At 37.8% G+C, this 20,501-nt stretch overlaps 1 protein-coding gene across 2 annotated transcripts; it reads left to right on the top strand.

Annotated features, from left to right (window-relative positions):
* The first annotated feature begins 14,627 nt into the window (after positions 1-14,627).
* LOC112720728 (casein kinase II subunit beta-1) lies at positions 14,628-18,584 on the top strand. 2 transcript variants are annotated; one of them, XM_025771777.3, is made up of 5 exons: positions 14,628-15,314; positions 16,581-16,799; positions 17,040-17,149; positions 17,235-17,397; positions 18,077-18,584. In XM_025771777.3, exons 1-5 carry the CDS (start codon positions 15,104-15,106, stop codon positions 18,205-18,207), a joined length of 834 nt encoding a protein of 277 aa, XP_025627562.1. In that variant the 5' UTR covers positions 14,628-15,103; the 3' UTR covers positions 18,208-18,584. The 2 variants fall into 2 exon arrangements, with proteins under 2 accessions (XP_025627562.1, XP_025627561.1); XM_025771776.3 differs by having other exon boundaries at positions 17,235-17,400.
* Positions 18,585-20,501: the final 1,917 nt, after the last annotated feature.

Genomic DNA, 20,501 nt, shown 5'->3' with positions numbered 1-20,501 from the left:
TATGAGTGTGATTACAACTATGTTGTAGGTGATGAGGACTATAATGGAGATGTGTATCAAGGATGGGACAATCAAAGGTGGGAGGAGCCATATGCTTATGATCAATCCTCTTGGCAACAACCCCCACCAATGCACTATGAGGAAGAGCCATTCTTTGATGCATATCAATCAAATGGCTATGGTGGATCTCCTTGTGATTTCCAAGAACCACCACTATATGCCTATGAGTCATATCCTCAACATGACCCTCAACCACACTCACAAGCTTATTTTCAACAAACACCTCCATATGACCATGATCCTTACCCACCATACCAACCCCCTTTTGAACCATATGAGCCATACATGGAACCACAATTCCAAGATTACTACTCCTAAGAACCACTTCAATACACACCACCACCTCACCAAGAAGAACCACCTTCCTATAATGAACCCTTTCTCCAAGACAATGAACCTTCTTATCCACTCCAACCTCTAATGGATGGAACCCTTGGTGTTCTTCTTCAAGGACATGAGGAGATGACAAGGGATGTGCAACAATTCATGACCGCCTTGGATGCGATGGTAAACCGGTTAGCATCCCAACTTTTGGACACTCAAGGAACTCCCATGGCTCAAGAAGAGCATAGCATGAAGGAGAGATTGGAAACTCCGGTGGAAAAGGAGGAAGGCTACTTTGTGTTAGAACAATTGGGGGAACCTATGACCATTGAAGAAGAGGAAGAAGTGGTTGAAGACTTAGGAGATGCGGAACTTCCATGGGAAGCTAAAATCAAAGAAAATCCCTCCAAGAAGAGTAAATTTGATGTTGAGGAGGAATGTGCACAACCTCCAAGGCATATTCTATATGAAGACTTGGAGAGAATGAAGCAAGAATTGAGTTCCCTTGGTGATGAAGATCATGCATCCAATCTTCTTGATGAAGAATCCTTTGAATTTGAAGAACCCTCTCCCAATGAATTTAAAAGTGATGTGGAGGTAGATTTCTCTCAACCTCCCATTTATGACTTGAGTGATGAAGACGAGCTAGATGAAATTGATGAACAAAGGATTGAGAATGAAGAAGTTTATGAAGAGGTAGAGATTGACAAGGAAGAACACAAGGGAGTGAAGCTCGCTAGCACATTGGAGATACCTCTCCCCAAGCCACCACCATCCATTCTCTCATTCAAGTGGGTAAATTCCTTATGCTCAAGCTTTATTATTCCCCTTGAATATGGTTTGCTTAAGACGGATGGTCAACTAAGACATATTTGTGGCTTTAAGAGTAAAAAGGAGATGGTTAGTGGTTTGAAATATCATTCTAGGTTCATTATGGTTGCATGCTCAAAGCTTAATTGTAAAAGTTGGTGTAGAACTAGATCGCTTGGGTCTAGAAGGATGTTTGGTCATTTCCTTGAGAATTCACTTTGCTCACCACCCACATGGATTAATGATAATCAACTTGGAGATGGGTGTGAAAACAAAATATGGGATCCGGGAACACATGAGGATCAACTTTGGGAGCCCCAAGCTTGTGAAGAACTCCATCAAGACTTGGCTCAATCCATGAAGAATCTTGGGGCACAATGGAGAACCAAGCATTGGTGGGAGTTTCAAGATGAATACAAGCACAAGCCACCTTGATGAGGAGCTCCCCATAAGTCCAACTTAAGGACAATAAACAAAAGTGCTAGGTGGGAGACAACCCACCATGGTAAAATCCTTTCATTTTCTCTTTTGTATATATTGGTAGAATTAGTTTAATTTCATGTTTTGTTTAGTTAGTTGAGTATGTTTGGTAGTTTAAGTATGTTGAATAAGGTTTTGTGGTGTTTTGGTAGGTGTTTGGAGGTTTGGAATGCTTGGATTGGTGCAAAAACATAGAAAAAATTTTTTGAAAAACAGAGCACCATCCACGCGTACGCGTACATGGCGCGTACGCGCACTTACAGCATTTTCGACCATCCACGCGCACGCGCCATGCGTGCGTACACGTGGATTGAGAAGTTCCAACCTCCATACATTTTCCAGAGAGTTGTGCCTGCGCCGCGCCAACGTTGTGCCTTTGGCACAAACCTATTTGCGCGCTCGCGCACATGACGCGTACGCGTCACTCTCGAAATAAGCCATCCGCGCGCGCGCGGCATGCGCGCGTACGCGCAGATTTCCTTCCTTCACCACATTTCTTTTCTTCTCCTCTTTCTATTTCTTTCCTTCTCCTTTCTCCTACCCCTCATCCAACACTTCCAAACACCATTGACAACCATTTATTTTAGTTAACAAATTAGTTAGTTAGTTAGTTAGTTGATTAGTTAGTTTTAGTTTAGTTTTCATTTTATTTTCTCTCTTTTCATCATAAGTGTTGGAGTATTGACTTTGTTTACTATACATTGCTATATCCCTTATTGCCTAAATGCTATTTTAGCATGAATGTTTTTAGATAATCTTTGTTGGATTCTATGATTGAGGTTATATTTTGTTACTTGGTTTTGAGTTCTTCATGCTTACCTTTTGAAAAAAATACCAAGTGATGAGAATTGTCTTCGAGCTTATAACTCTTTTGAATTGCATGTTGTAGCTAGCCACCATGTGATTTGGAACCGTATTCTTTGATTAGGCAACCTCTTGATGGATGATGTTGTGCATTTACCTTAATGCATTGTGTTCATGATTATATCCATCCATATGTTTGACTTGAATGCTTTCATGCTTCTCTAATGCTTGTCTTACCTTACAAGCTTACTTAAAGCATCTCAAGCACATTAGGATAAGTGAAGTGCATGCTTCTTTTGTGACATAGCTTTTATGCTAATGTGTATTCTAAACCGCGCAATTTAGAATTCACACACCTAATATTTCTTAATGTTACACTAATTCACTCACCTCATTCTAGTGATTTACCTCATTCCAACAATGTATGCTTCCTTGCTTTTATATCTTCTCATCTTATGGTGTTATATTTTTGTTTTTCATAACGAATGCACCACAAGCAACCATGGAAGCGGAAGAAAGAACACATAGCAATCCGGAGAGTCGCCGTACCCCCTTGCTCATCTTTGAGTGCACCGAGGACGGTGCAAACTTTTAAGTGTGGGGAGGTCGTCCGACCGATCGGCAATCTTGGGTGACAAATTTCTAACTCCAACACTTTTGCATTTCATTTTAGGTTTTTTGGATTTTTGTTGCATTTTCTTATTTTTGCATATATATATACACAATAAGCTTAGTCAAAATAATGAAATTTTCCACGGATTTCTATCTATAGGGCACCAATTGATTTGAGTGGAAAACTTTTCATAGAACTTGCTTGAATTATATATTTTGTGGAACATGATTTATGAGCTAAGAACACAAGCTTGTGAGACTTGAGCCTAATGATGTGGTTACATCTTATAACCACTTATTTTTCCTTCTTGTGTGCATTATTCTCTTTCTATGATTGTAATCTTTGATTTGTTTGATTCTTTATGTCCATTATTGTGTATTCATGCATTTATGTGATTGAGGCCATCATTTCATTTAACTCACTTACCCAAATAGCCTACCTTTTATCTTCCATTGTTAGCAAATTTGAGCCTACGCTTAACCCACTTGTTCTTATTTTAGCACATTACAAGCCTAAAGCGAAAAACAATAATTGTCCTTATTTGGATCTTTGATTAGCTTAGGCTAGTGTGTGTGAGTATCATTCAAGTGTGGGAACCTTGGGACATTGGGTGAATAAAAGGGTAGTTTTGTAATGTTATTGGAAATATTGGGAATTGGGTACATACTCATGTATTGATCAAATGTAAAACCTTATGCATTGAGGTTCTTGTATATAAAAAGAAAAAAATAAGAAAAACAAAAGAAAAAGAAATAAAAGTGAAAAAGAAAAAAACAATATAGAAAAGAAAAAAAATAGAAAAAGAAAGAAAAAAAAGAATAAAAATAATAAAAAGGGGACAAAATGCCCCAAAGTGAAGCTCAATAAGATCAATGCATAAGTGCTGTGAAATGAAAAGAAAATGCATGAGTATGTGAAAAAGTGAGAAAATGGGTAGTTAGGTTAGAACTTAATTGTATAGGATGTCATAGGTTAGGTGGGAAGTTTAAGCTTATCAAAGATTCAAATTTCAAGCTCACTTGACCAAATATGCATCCTACCTTGACCCTAGCCCCATTACAACCAATGAAAAGACCTCATGATACTTGTATGCATGCATGAAATAAATGTTGATTGTTAGAAGAAAAACAAATCTTGGAAAGCATGAAATAGAGGAGAATTGAGTGAATCAACCCTAAACACTTGAGCGAATAGAGTGCAAACACATCCGGTGAGGGTTTGATGCTCAATTACATGTTTTCACCTATGATCATCATTCCTCATGCAAGTTTGTAAAAATATTTAATAACTCAATTCAATTGTGGATTAGACTTGCTAGTCCTTAGCCCTTGTGCATATATGTTTCTTGGGAATTGATTTATTTTGACCAAGCACTTGCATTCATTTAGATAGTTGCATATAGGTAGATTGCATTTAGTTAGTTTCCATTGAATAAATGCCATACCTTTACTTCATTCTTGGTTTAAGCATGAGGACATGCTTGGTTTAAGTGTGGGGAGGTTGACAAACCCCAATTTGACGGTTTGTTTTGTATTGATTTTTGGGGATTTTATCACCTTTTACCCATATTTATTCAAGAAATAGCATGGTTTTGTATATTCTCCTTTAATTGTGCTTGAATGTGAAAACATGCTTTTTAGGACTCAAAATAGCTAAATTTAATTCACCTTGGTTCTATTAGATGCCTTGATATGTTTGTTAAGTGATTTAAGGTTTAGGAGGCAAAGATTGGATCAAGGGAATGAAGAAAGAAAGCATGAAAAGTTGGAGAACTCATGAAGAAATGGAAGAACCGGAAAGCTGTTAAGCCGACCTCTTCGCACTTAATCGGCCATAACTTGAGCTACAGAGGTCCAAATGATGCGGTTCCAGTTGGGTTGGAAAGCTAACATCCGGGGCTTCGAAACGATATAAGATTTGCCATAGTTGCTACACGTATGGTTTAGTAGTGAGAGTTAGTTTCTAGAGAGAGAAGCTCTCTCTTCTCTCTAGAATTAGGATTAGGTTTAGTTTTTAGATCTAGATTTTAATTCATCTTCTTCTACTTCTATCTTCTCAATTCCTTGTTGTTACATTCATTCTTCTTCCATCCTTTTGTTGTAATCTCCTTTATGTTGTTCTTGCATTTTGTTGTAGATCTACTTTTGTTCCTTCCTTTCTCTTTCAATTCAATTCAAGGTAAATCATAATAATTGTGTTCATTTGATTTGTTGTTGTTTAATTCCTTGCAAATTGAGTAGTGTAGATTTACTTTTCTTGCAATTTTACTATGCTTTCCTTTTATGCCTTCCAAGTGTTTGATGAAATGCTTGGTTGGATTTTAGAGTAGAGTTTTATGTTCTTGGCTTGGAAAGGTAACTTAGGAACTCTTGAGTTACTAATGTCCAAGTAATTGATGATTGGGATTCATTGACTCTAGTTCTCACTAATTGAATTAGTGGAGAGTTAGGACTTATGGACTAGGATTGATATAGCTCATTTGACTTTCCTTTACTACTAGTTAGAGGATGATTTAATGAGATTAATCCTTGCCAATTCTCATATTGTGGTTAGTGATTAGGATAGAGATCTTTGACCACCAACCCTTGCCAAGACCTTTTTAGCCATTAGTTTACTTTCTCACCATTTATCTTTCATGCTTCATATCAAAACCCCAAATATAACTCACAACCGATAACAAGACACTCCATTACAATTCCTAGGGAGAACGACCCGAGGTTTGAATACTTCGGTTTGTAAATTTTAGGGGTTTGTTTTAGTGACAAACAACTTTTTTGTATGAAAGGATTAGTGATTGGTTTAGAAACTATACTTGCAACGAGATTTCATTTGTGAAATTCTAAACCGTCAAAAATCCAATTCATCAATGATCATGTGAAGTCACAAAAATAATTGAAAAAGCAGAAACAGAATGAAAAACAGAACACCCTGGAGGAGAAACTTACTGGCGTTTAAACGCCAGTAAGGGTAGCAGAATGGGCGTTAAACGCCCAGTCTGGCACCATTCTGGGCGTTTAACGCCAGAAATGGGCACCAGACTGGCGTTTAATGCCAGGAATGGGCAAGAAGCTGGCGTTAAACGCCAGAAATGGGCAGCAGCCTGGCGTTTAACGTCAGGATTGGCAGCAAGGGGCGTTTTGCACGCCACATGGTGCAGGGATGAGAAATTCTTGACACCTCAGGATCTGTGGACCCCACAGGATCCCCACCTACCCCACCTATCTCTCTCTCTCTTCTTCACCCATTCACCAATCACCTCAATACCTCTTCCCCAAAAACCCCTCACCTATCAAATCCCACCATTCTTTTCACCACTCACATCCATCCTTCATAAAACCCCACCTACCTCACCATTCAAATTCAAACCACTTTTCTACCCAAACCCACCCATAATAGCCAAACCATACCCCCCTCTCCACTCCTATATAAATCCATCTTTACTCTTTCATTTTCACACAACATACACACTAACTATCCCCTTTGGCCGAAACACTAAGCCCCCTCCATCTCCTCTATTTCTTCTTCTTCTACTCTCTTCTTTCTTTTTTTGCTCGAGGACGAGCAACCTTCTAAGTTTGGTGTGGTAAAAGCTAAAGCTTTTTTGTTTTTCTATAACCATTAATGGCACCAAAGGCTGGAGAAACCTCTAGAAAGAGGAAAGGGAAGGCAAAAGCTTCCACCTCTGAGTCATGGAAGATGGAGAGATTCCTCTCAATGGTGCATCAAGACCACTTCTATGAAGTTGTGGCCAAGAAGAAGGTGATCCCCGAGATCCCTTTTAAGCTCAAAAAGGGCGAATATCCGGAGATCCGACATGAGATCCGAAGAAGAGGTTGGGAAGTTCTCACCAACCCCATTCAACAAGTCAGAATCTTAATGGTTCAAGAGTTCTATGCCAATGCATGGATCACCAAGAACCATGATCAAAGTGTGAACCCGGACCCCAAGAATTGGCTTACAATGGTCCGAGAGAAATACTTAGACTTTAGTCCGGAAAATGTAAGGTTGGCATTCAACTTGCCCATGATGCAAGGAGATGCACACCCATACACTAGAAGGGTCAACTTTGATCAAAGGTTAGACCAAGTCCTCATGGACATCTGTGAAGAGGGCGCTCAATGGAAGAGAGATTCAAGAGGGAAGCTGGTTCAACTAAGAAGGCATGACCTCAAGCCCGTGGCTAGGGGATGGTTGGAGTTCATCCAACGCTCAATCATTCCTACTAGCAACCGATCTGAAGTTACTATAGACCGGGCTATCATGATTCATAGCATCATGATTAGAGAGGAAGTAGAAGTTCATGAGGTTATATCCCAAGAACTCTACAAGGTGGCGGACAAGTCCTCTACTGTGGCAAGGTTAGCCTTCCCTCATCTCATTTGTCACCTCTGCAATTCAGCCTGAATTATCATAGAGGAAGACATCCTCATTGATGAGGACAAGCCCATCACTAAGAAAAGGATGGAGCAAATAAGAGATCCCACTCATGGACAAGAGCATGAGGAAACTCTTCATCATGAAATCCCTGAGATGCCTCAAGGGATGCATTTTCCTCCACAAAACTATTGGGAACAAATCAACACCTCCCTAGGAGAATTAAGTTCCAACATGGGACAACTAAGGGTGGAGCACCAAGAGCATTCCATCCTCCTCCATGAAATTAGAGAAGAACAAAGAACCATGAGAGAGGAGCAACAAAGGCAAGGAAGAGACATTAAGGAGCTCAAGCACTCCATAAGATCTTCAAGAGGAAGAACAAGCCGCCGTCACTAAGGTGGACCCATTCTTTAATTTCCTTGTTCTTTATTTTTTGTTTTTCGAAAATTGTGCTTTATGTTTATTTATGTTTGTGTCTTTATTACATGATCACTAGTGTCTAAGTGTCTATGCCTTAAAGCTATGAAAATGAATCCATCACCTTTCTTAAATGAAAAATGTTTTTAATTGAAAAAGAAAAAGAAGTGCATGAATTTCAAATTTTAAAACAGTTTAATTATTTTGATGTGGTGGCAATACTATTATTTTTCTGAATGAATGTTTGAACAGTGCATATTTTTGAATTTGATTGTTTATGAATGTTAAAATTGTTGGCTCTTGAAAGAATGATGGGAAAAGGAGAAATGTTATCTGATGATCTGAAAAATCATAAAATTGATTCTTGAAGCAAGAAAAAGCAGTGAAAAGCTTGCAGAAAAACAAAAGGCGAAAAAAAAGAGAAAAGAAAAAGAAAGAAAAAGAAAAGCAAGCAAAAAAAGCCAATACCCCTTTAAAACAAAAGGCAAGGGTGATAAAAAGGATCCAAGGCTTTGAGCATCAGTGGATAGGAGGGCCCACAGGAATAAAATCCTGACCTAAGTGGCTAAACCAAGCTGTCCCTAACCATGTGCTTGTGGTGTGAAGGTGTCAAGTGAAAACTTGAGACTGAGCGGTTAAAGTCGTGGTCCAAAAGCAAAAAGAGTGTGCTTAAGAGCTCTGGACACCTCTAATTGGGGACTCTAGCAAAGCTGAGTCACAATATGAAAAGGTTCACCCAGTTATGTGTCTGTGGCATTTATGTATCCGGTGGTAATACTAGAAAACAAAATAATTAGGGTCACGGCCAAGACTCATAAAGTAGCTATGTTCAAGAATCAACATACTTAACTAGGAGAATCAATAACACTATCTGGATTCTGAGTTCCTATAGAAGCCAATCATTCTGAACTTCAAAGGATAAAGTGAGATGCCAAAACTGTTCAGAGGCAAAAAGCTAAAAGCCCCGCTCATCTAATTAATACTGATCGTCATAGATATTTTTGGAATTCATTGTATATTCTCTTCTTTTTATCCTATTTGATTTTCAGTTGCTTGGGGACAAGCAACAATTTAAGTTTGGTGTTGTGATGAGCGGATAATTTATACGCTTTTTGGCATTATTTTTAGTATGTTTTTAGTATATTTTAATTAGTTTTTATTATATTTTTATTAGTTTTTAAATAAAAATCACTCTTTTGGACTTTACTATGAGTTTGTGTGTTTTTCTGTGATTTTAGGTATTTTCTGGCTGAAATTGAGGGACCTGAGCAAAAATCTGATTCAGAGGCTGAAAAAGGACTGCAGATGCTGTTGGACTCTGACCTCCCTGCATTCGAAGTGAATTTTATGGAGCTACAGAAGCCCAATTGGCGTACTCTCAATTGTTTTAGAAAGTAGACATCCTGGGCTTTCCAAAAATATATAATAGTCCATACTTTGCTCGAGATTTGATGGCCCAAACAGGCGTTCCAAGTCAGCTCAAGAATTCTGGCGTTTAACGCCGGAACTGGCACAAAAACTGGAGTTAAACGCCCAAACTGGCACAAAAGCTGGCGTTTAACTCCAAGAAAAATCTCTACACATGGAAGCTTCAATGCTCAGCCCAAGCACACACCAAGTGGGTCTGGAAGAAGATTTCTGCATTAATTACTGATTTCTGTAAACCCTAGGCTACTAGTTCTCTATAAATAGGACCTTATACTATTGTATTTTCATCTTTTGATCATCTTGGAATCATGTTTTGATGATTAAACCCTCTTTGGGAGGCTGGCCATTTGGCCATGCCTAGACCTTTTATTCTTACGTATTTTCAACGGTGGAGTTTCTACACACCATAGATTAAGGTGTGGAGCTCTGCTGTTCTTCATGAATTAATACAAAGTACTATTGTTTTTCTATTCAACTCAAGTCTATTTCTTCTTCAAGATATTCATTCGCACCCAAGAACATGATGAATGTGATGATTATGTGACACTCATCACCATTCTCACCTATGAACGCGTGACTGACAACCCCTTCCGTTCTACATGCAAACAAGCTTGAATGTGTATCTCTTGGGTTTCTAATCTAAGATTGGAACCTTCGTGGTATAGGCTAGAATTATTGGCGGTCATTCTTGAGATCTAGAATGTCTAAACCTTGTCTGTGGTATTCCGAGTAGGATCTAGGAAGGGATGACTGTGACGAGCTTCAAACTCGCGATTGTTGGGCGTGTGACAGACGCAAAAGGATCAATGGATCCTATTCCAACATGATCGAGAACCGACAGATGATTAGCCATGCGGTGACAGCGCATTTGGAACATTTTCACTGAGAGGACGGGAAGTAGCCATTGACAACGGTGATGCCCAACATAAAGCTTGCCATGGAAAGAAGTATGAATGATTGGAAGAAAGCAATAGGAAAGCAGAGGTTCAGGAGGAACAAAGCATCTTCATATGCTTATCTGAAATTCCAACCAAAGAATTACATAAGTATCTCTATCTTTATTTTATGTTTTATTTATCTTTTAATTATCAAATCTCCATCACTATCTGAATTCGCCAGACTGAGATTTACAAGGTGACCATAGCTTGCTTCAAGCCGACAGTCTCCGTGGGATCGACCCTTACTCATGTAAGGTTTATTACTTGGACGACCCAGTGCACTTGCTGGTTAGTTGTGCGGAATTGTGACAAAATGTGATTCATGTTTGAAAGCTCCAAGTCCTCTGGCGCCATTGTTGATGATCACAATTTCGTGCACCAGTTGTCATATGTCCAAACCGCCAACCGCTGTCGTAGTGTTGCGGCCATATTTCTTTGTTAAAACGAGCAGCCCAGTCCGCCATCTCTCGCGACAAACCTCTCAAGGCATCCATGTACCACTCATACTTAGCCTTGCTTAGACTATAAGCGGCATTTATAAGGTATCGCTTGCCCTTGGCTGATTTGAAACGAGACATGAAGTTTGCTGCCATGTGTCTAATACAATAAGCATGGAATGCCCTTGGAGGTTGCTAACCACTATCATCGGCCCTGAGTGTATCCTTGATTGCCTGTGATCTATCAGAGATAATCAACAGGCCTTGTTGTGGGGTGACATGTAGTCTCAAATTAGTAAGAAAGAACGACCATGACTCCGTACTCTTGGACTCCACAATTGCAAAAGCAATAGGAAAGATATTGCTATTGCCGTCTTGTGCCACTACAATAAACAACATCCCACCGTATCTGCCATACAAATGTGTGCCATCGACAAAAACAAATGGCTTGCAATGCTTGAAAGACTCAATACATGATTGGAAAGCCCAAAACACTTTATCGAACATGCTACTGTCGTGGACCAGAAGGTGCCCATCATAGTAAGGTACGACCCTGAGCTCACAAATAGTTCTAGGACAACAACTCTGCAGTGCCTGCAGCAGTTTCAGCACCTTGTTGTATGACTCCTTCTAATCCCCATATATCTACGTAATTTCCTTTTGCTTCACCATCCAGACATTTCTGTAGGAAGGTTTGAAGTGATAGCTCTGCCGGACTGCACCTTGCAGGACAGAGATGCTGATGAATGGGTTGGACTGTATCAACGGCAGGATGACGTTGCAGATGATGCTGCTATCCAACTGTCGATGGTCTTGGGACATGGTGGGTGCTAGAGAAGTATCGCTCCACCAACCCTTCAGACCTCCCTAATGAAATAAAACATCCGTGGTTGGAAACTACTCAACATATAGCAATCATAAATGAGTAAGTACGCCTCAATTAAACTTGAACTCACCAGTATCCGATTTCTGTCGGAGGACAATACGGAGACTCCATGGACTTCCATTTGCAGCTTGATGGCAATGCACATGGTAATTTAATCGGTCTGATTCGACCACTCGGTACTCAACACTTCTGCAAATACTGAAGTTCTTCACACCCTGCATTACTGTATCTTTGTATAACCCAAAACTCAACCCCACCATCTAGGTTATAATCATCTTCCCCGGTGTTGGAAATAGGAGATTTCTCATGCATGACGTCCAGATCCAATGTATGATAGTGACTGGGTATATCTGATAGCGCTGGAATCGGGTGGCGCAGGGGGGAGGCAAAACATAGCACACCATTGTCTTGGCCGGCGTCTCCAGTACAAACTCCTCCTCATCATCATCTTCTGAAGAATCACTATCGTTGCTATCCACAACGTACTCTTCATCGGAGTCTTCCTTACCCACCTCCATGTCTTTCACTGGTATGGCAACATGAATCGGTGGTGGTGCGAGAGGTGGGTCATCCTACACAAATGTTGAGTGTACAGAACCACCACCACCAACATCACCAACCTCGGCGGAAAGCTCCATCATTTATTCCGTCATGATTCTCCCATGGATGTCGAACATGAGTCGCACATGCTCGTCGCCAAAGAGCCAAAATAGTTGAACCCAGAAAACTCCATTACCCAATGATGTTAGCAACCTATACCCCACCCTTCCGATCTCTCTTCTCCCTGTGCCACCAAGGTTGCTCAATATCAAACTTTTCAACTCGGTTAACGAACTTACGCGCTGAGTGTGCAATAGTAACGGATTCTCACACTCAAATATCACTTCATTGTTGCTGTTTCTCATACGACAATTGGGGTACACATAGACAACTACTTATCCGCTATTACTGGACATTTTTGTCCAGTTTTTGTAAGAAAAAGGGGAGAGAAGAAGATATGAAATGTATGTGGAGAATGCCAAGGGTTGCACATCCTTTTATAGCAGTTAGAAATTTGTCGTTTCCAGAAGCATCCACCTCCATGTCCTCGATAACAGCATTACTTCCAAATCCAACAACGTTCACCACATTCTCAAGACCAAGTTCCACAACTACCCCAAGGGCACGCCTTTCTCCACTTTCTGGCAAGTAATATAGATTGTTGGACATTAGGACATCATGAGAAGATTTTTCTTCGACATCATATGCAAATTCTCATTTGGAATGGACTCCAAGTACTTCATTCCTTCTCTCCCAGAGTCCAAGCTAACAGACAGCTTCGACCTCATATCCAAGCTATTAGTACAATGAGCAATGTCGTTGTCGCCGTCGCCGCTCATATGAAAAATGAAGCGATTACTAAACATTGGTTCAGAAAAGAAGTTGAAGGAAGTAATCAGAGTGGTGGACAATGTGGCCATGGAGATGATAGGACAGAGGAGGAGGGAGATGGTGACGACGACGATGGGTCTTAACAAATCGGACTTGCTGTCTAGATTCATGGAATCCATTGAAGACGACAAGTACTTGAGAGACATAATCATTAGTTTCTTGAGTATGAATTGGTTGAAAACAAGTTGATGATTTTTTTTTCTTGTGAACATTGAAGTTGTAGAATGTGCATTGTGTAGCTTGAGGTTACCGTACTGTTAGAATTATGCGAGACATGACGGAAATTGGGGGAGAACAGTATTGTTTCTAAACAGAGGGATCAAGGACTATTTTGTCCCCCGTTAGAATTGTTAGGGACCATTTTGTCCTCTGTTAAAGGTGATGGAACAAAATACCTAAGTGACTGAAGAAGTTAATTGTTAGGAACCAATCGAGTAACTGATTTTAGTTGTGGACTAAAATGTCTGATTCAAAATTTTTTGGGGACCAAAATGGATAAAAACATAATTACGATGATAAAAGTATTTGTTCTCGATTTGACTATTTTGTATTGAACACATTTTAAAAATATATAAAAAAATATCATTTTAATCATTTTTTTAGTAAAATATTTTTTTATGGTGTTGTTGGAAAGACTTTTATTTCTTGAAAGTTTTATCCATCAAATTAAACATTAAGCTAGTTAAGCTAAAAAATTTAAAACAAAAAGACTAAAGTTCGTCCCTCTTATTTTCTGTCGTTTTTTTAGTGATATTGTGATTCTTGAAGAAAAAAAATTTAATTCAATCTTTGTTTTTTATCTTCATGAGATGACAACAATTTTTTTGTCAGTAACATTGAATGAAAGTCGTCAACGTATCACGTTAACATATTGAGTTAGACATTAAATACTAATATGGAATATATGAGAACCGATTTATTGCTAAATCTAAATTGATTATGGCTTATTTGAATTTATTCATTCAAACAAAATATGTCGTTTTAATGTTAAATTGATCAGATGCGTATTTGTCAAATATTTATTTGTCTAAAAAAATTTATACAATTTTATTTTATTGTTATAATAATTATTATATTAATATTTTTTTAAATAAATTCTTCTATGCATGATATAATAAATATAAATTATTTAATAAATTATTCAAATTTAAAATATGAACATATTAATAATTAATGTAATAGTATTATGGAATTATAGTTAGAATTTGAAATCTCTTGTATTCTTTTTTTTATAGTTATATATTTATATAATAATAATTGATTTAGGAACAAATAACTTTTTAATCAATTTTAATTTAAAAATAAATTAGTCCTTGTTCATTTTATATTAGTACTTAAATGTAACGTGATATATCAGTAATTTTTGTTAATAGATAATAATAATACTAACAAAAAAGTCATATTATCTCATAGAAATAAAAAACAAAGATCGGAATATTTTTTTTTTTTTGGACAAAAAATCGTATTGTGATTCGGAAAAAAATGACAAAAATCGGGTAATTATTTCCCTCGAACAAGAATATTAAACATCTACTAGTTAAGTTAAGGAAAGCACTAAATTTAAATTGGAATCTACCCAATTTTTTTGGTACATTAATTAATAAAAATCTAACAAAAATTGCGACAACTCATCAAAATACGTTATGAATTAAAAGTGAAGTTTGCAACGAGGGTAAACGAAAAGTGAGTATGTAGGGTGGGTGATAGGAACATGCTAGCTTAGCATAACAATTAACAAACAACTATTACCATAGCCATAACCCGTAATCGTAAGTCCTAACCATAATCAATTGCCAATTACCATTCTCTACTTTTGTTTTGTTATGCTCATTATCGGTCCCTCCCTCAATCAAAAACCCTAGCTCCCTCGCTCGCCTCTTTCTTCTTCTTCTTCTTCTTGTTCTTCTTCTCTCCAAGAGAACCCAAAATATACAAATATCAACTCTTTTTTGGTGGCGATTGAGTTTCATTTCAACACGAATAATCGTTATGATTGGATGACATTTTAGGGCGGCGATTGCAGGAAAAAAAAGGGGGGACATTTTGAAGAAAAAAATTGAAAATTGAGTTTGTTATAGGGATTTAGGGTTTGTTAGGGATGTATAGAGAGCGAGGGCTAGTTGGGGCCTCCAAATCGGAGGATCGGAAGCGAATCAACGACGTCCTCGATAAGCAGCTGGAGCGATCCTCACCGTCCACTTCGAGGGTTGGTGGCATCAATGGCGGCAGCAAAGACAGGTCTTCCCTTCTATCATCCTCCTCCAAGGACCCTCGCTCTACATCTATCTCCAAGAACTCAAACATCTCAGGTTCTTACCCTCTTTCTTTTAAATCTTTTTCTTTTTTTCGTAATCTGTATATGCTTTCTGTTTATTCTTTGTTAACATAGGATCTGATCTGTGTTGGTGAAAATGCAGTATTTTCGAATATACATGTTATGTTGACAAAATTTGGAACCTTTTTGGGTTTGTTAAAATGGGTGACATGACACAAAAGATTGGAGCTTTATCGGTTTGCTATATTGGGAGGCATTGCAATAATAACAATTGTTGTTGGTTCAAGTGGTTACTTGTGTCAAACTATGTCATCGAATGTTTATTGTGAATAGCGGACGTTAGCGTTGAGGGGGAAGCTTTAGCAAGTTTACTCGGTGAATAAAAAGAGGATGATGCATTTCTGTGTTTGCTTTAGTAATTGTTGTTCCGTCTCGGCCTTCTCAAGTTCCAAATGCTTGATGAGTGTTTTGCATCTTATCATGATTTTCTAATGGTTTGCAGTAGTTTTATTTAATGAAAGACATAGAGGCCTTGAGCATTTGATTCATCTAACCTGGCACTTTAGTTTTAGGAGAATAGATACATGTTCTTTATGGCATGACAACCTTGGTCGTCGGGTTATATTTACTAGCTGGTGCTGGTGAATATTTGTTTAGCAGCTTCGTAGGCATCTTCAATGAAGAGTTTGATAGATTTTGCTCTGGACTTGAGAAGTTAATGCAGGATGTAGTGCTAGTTATTGTGATTATGTTAGGTATCTAAGGAAAGTGGGAAACCACACCTTAAAAGCTAGCTGTTAAGGGGAAAGAACCACTCTCCTTATATACAACATCAAGCATCCCATACTATTCGATGTGGGACTTTGAGCACCCATAATACCCAAGTCCCTAACAGATTACTTCATGCAGCTGCAATGAAAAGCTTCAGCTTTTAATGTTTATTATAATGTACTTACAAACCAGTAAGGATTTTTAGATATCAATTCACATAAATGGAAAGCTAGGAAGGAGATACATTGATTCGATGCATTCCCATCACCTTATATGCTCCATGATTTTTCTGTCACCTATATTTTTCTGTTTTCTTGTAGCATGGTATGTAGTTGTTTCTATTTTATTATGTTGATACTATTCAAATGAGGATAAAATCATTTCCCAAAACTGGTGAGTATCTTGCATATTGGGAGGGAAAAAGGACACTTAATGCATATGTGATTGCCTTGAGTGACATTTTAATTAGTTATATGCCATGACTTGGTTAACAAGCTAACTCAATTTTGTATGGGTGCATTGGCCTCAGAGGAACCTGAAACAGACAGTGAAGAATCAGATGTTAGTGGCTCTGATGGAGATGACACCTCTTGGATCTCATGGTTCTGCAATCTCAGAGGAAATGAATTCTTTTGTGAGGTTGACGATGATTACATCCAAGATGACTTCAACCTGTGTGGGTTAAGCAGTCAAGTGCCTTACTATGATTATGCTCTTGATTTAATATTGGATGTTGAGTCCTCCCATGGTAAGGTTACATTCTTAAATTTGAACTTTTATGTGCAAGTGCATTATTCCAATGTTTGGATGTTGTATTTTTCATGACAAACCTGTTGTAATTTGATGAGTCCTTGCAACAGTGACCGCCCTTGAAACTAAATTCAAATTTCATCCTAGTATATTTATTTGTCTTTCTCGTTACTTTGCTGATCATTCTGTTGTTCATTTTAGTTTAATCAATACTATTTTGTTTTGTTGAAATTTATAGGTGACATGTTCACAGAGGAACAAAATGAGTTGATTGAATCAGCAGCGGAGATGCTTTATGGTCTGATTCATGCTCGATACGTATTGACAAGCAAAGGAATGGCTGCCATGGTAAGATTTCATTATTACTTATAACTGTTTCTGTGCTTTACAATCTGGGAGATTGGCTCTTTCATTGATTTCCAAGTATTTACAGCTTGACAAGTACAAGAACTATGATTTTGGAAGATGCCCAAGAGTTTACTGCTCTGGACAACCTTGCCTTCCAGTTGGTCAGTCAGATATTCCTAGGTCAAGTACTGTGAAGATATACTGCCCTAGATGTGAAGACCTATATTATCCTCGGTCCAAGTATCAAGGCAGTATCCTTATACCTATCATTGAACTTTCTTATTTTTTGGGTTTTAAGTGTTGCAACTATGTAACAACCTCTCCGTGAAAATTTCTCTTGCATCTCTTATTGCATCATTGTTTGTGAAGATTTGTTCTTTAGTTTTTGTTGTGGAAGTAGTATATTTGTCCGGATGCATATACTTAGTAACAGCACTGGGATGGGTTTAGTCTACATCTGTTAATGAGATATTTGTTTGGTTTCTGGAAAGCAACTGCCACTTTACCAGAATGGCCTTTGCTTTATTCAAAAATCTCTTTTCAACAATCATTTTTCCGACTGTTGTATACCTCAAGTACTTTTTTCCAAACTGTGAACTTGTTTATGTTCAACAAAATCTATTAAGATGTAGAAATCCAAGATAACTGAACACTTCCTTTGGAGATAATAAGATATTTTTGGAGGACGACCTATTCCATTTTTCTATCAACTTTGAGTTTATTGATTGTTTGTTATGCTCACAATTCTAGGTATACTTCCTTTTTGCTATTCCATGTGATTTCTGGGATTATTGTATTTCACTATGCTGTCTCTCCATGTGTTTTGGGATGGCTGTAATTTTTTGCTGTTTTGGCTTTATATTTTTTCTTTGAATTGATGTTGATCATAGTATCTTGAATTTGTCAAATTTCCTTGACTCCATTTAGACATTGATGGAGCATACTTTGGGACAACATTTCCACACCTCTTCCTCATGACGTATGGACAACTGAAGCCACAAAAACCATCACAGAGCTACGTTCCAAGAGTTTTTGGGTTCAAACTTCACAAGCCATGATGAAGCTGAAGTCAGTTTTTCATGAATGTGAGTCCTATTTAACACTTCTTTGAAGTACTCCCTTGCAACATCCAGCGGATTATGACATGGATATTCCAAATCAGTACAATCTAGATCCTCGGTTTTTTACTGTCTTAGGAGTGTGTTGTAAAGAAAATATATGCTGACTTGTGATGCAAGTGCTTAGTTTCACTTTCAGCTTCAAATTCAGATTAGCAAGTGCTTAGGTACTTGACTATACTTTTTTTTAATGGCCTATTACAAATTTGTATTCTTGCAATTATCTTCATCTTGCCTCATCTGGAACAGTTTTATTCTGTTGTAGTATTTCAACGTCAATTTGATAACACAAGGTCCATATATTCTTATCTTAAAAAGTTACAACTTCTATGATAGCTCTAAACCCGTGTTTCCAACATTAATTCAATTTTATGGAATATAAACACCCGTCGAGGTTGGTCTCAGTATGTATGATTCAGTATTTGCGAGAATTCTTTCGTTATAGGTATAGCCTTTGTATATATGCACTTATAAATTGATTCTAGGCATAGAAAAAGTATATTCCCTGCTCATATATCCAATATGTATTATTTGTTGAAATGCAAGACATGCTGCTGTTTTAGTACATGGGTGTTCACATTATACTGATGATAGTAGGGGTGAGCACGGGTAGCGGGTACCCGATTATCTGTTCGAATTCGAACCAAACCAATTAAATTGGTTCCGGAACCAATGGGTAATCGGGTCCGATCCGAATCAAACTAATGCTTCTCTCTAGTAATTGGTTCGGGTAACGGTTTCGAGGGGTGCAGAATTCGAACCAACCCGTGGACTCGATTATATATTAATTAAATAAAAAAATAAAAATTTTAAAAATGTCTTTTAATGATTGAGTTTCTCACCCAGTAACCCTATTATCCTAATACTAGCAGCAGTTTTCTCACCCTACGGAGTAAAACCAGCAGAGTTTTCTCAAACTTCACATTACCTGGAAGTGATATTGTTGTTGGATGCACTTCTTCTCCAAGTGCAGCTACTCCCACTGTATTTAATGTGTTTACATTTTAATATATTTGGTGTTTAACATGTTTGAATTATTTTGTTAGGGACTTGGGTATTATGGGTGTTCAAAGTCCCACATCGAGTAGTATGAGATGCTTGATGTTGTATATAAGGAGAGTGGTTCTTCCCCCTTAATAGCTAGCTTTTAAGGTGTGGTTTTCCACTTTCCTTAGATACTTAACATATTTCTATTGATTTTACATGTTTATTGTACTTGAAAATGTTTAAGATAAAAATTTTGTTTTTTTTTTTTAATTTTCTGTTTCATCGGGTACCTAATTATTCGAATCGGATCAATCCGTTCTTAATTGGTTTGGTTTGATTCGAGTACATACACAAAAAAAACGTAAATTCGAATCAAACCGAACCAATTATAATTCAATTGGTTCGGTTCTAATTTTACCCTAAACTCGAACCAATCCGATCCGTGCTCACCCCTAGATGATAGACAGAAATCTAATCTCAAGCAGGCTAAGTTATTTTGTATTAGTTTAAAAGATTAATAACAGAAACAAGTGTAATCGGTTGGGTCAGTCAACCAGCAGGTTGTTGGTTTACTGGTTATTGACCATTTTATACTGATTTTGAAAAAGAAAATATGGTTTTTATATCATTGTCCATTGCATGGCAGCAGCGCATTATATATGGCTGCCATCTCCTACTAGTCTTTCATTGTCCTGATCTCAACCTTGGTTGCAGCAATCGCAATCTGCTATATCAATTGGCAATTGCTTTGCGTCATCCAACTCCATGGGTTCCTTTTCTCCCTCTTTGGTTGCTGAACTTTAATCAAATCCAATCACCATTGGTTTTATTTCAAAAGTGATATAATAAACCAAGCACATCATGGTTGGAGGCTTGGTTCAAGTGCATATCATATGCCTCTTAAACAGCCACATCCAGATTCAAATCTAGCTTAAGCCAATACTGGAAAAAAAGAATCCATATAGTGTGTATAAGTGTGGAGTGTGGGTGTATTGTGTTGTAAAGACTAAAAAAAAACACAAGCAAATAATTCAACATTGACTCTTTATTTTTGGACTCCGAAAAGGAAATAAAAAAACATGGAGGAAAGTAGTAATCCGGCCCTTGTCCTTTTTTCTAAATGACAATGCACAATCTAACAAATAAAAACTCTACTTTAGCTCCTGTTCCTGATTTCAACAAGACAATGCAACCCTTTTGTTAGTACTACCATTATCTGTTGAACGAAGTTGCTGACGCGTCATGTT

This window comes from Arachis hypogaea, chromosome 11, assembly GCF_003086295.3.
Source record: "Arachis hypogaea cultivar Tifrunner chromosome 11, arahy.Tifrunner.gnm2.J5K5, whole genome shotgun sequence".
In the NCBI taxonomy this organism is placed as follows: Eukaryota; Viridiplantae; Streptophyta; class Magnoliopsida; order Fabales; family Fabaceae; genus Arachis; species Arachis hypogaea.
The sequence above is the reverse complement of the archived record's forward strand: the minus strand, read 5'-3'. Positions and strand labels throughout refer to the sequence as shown.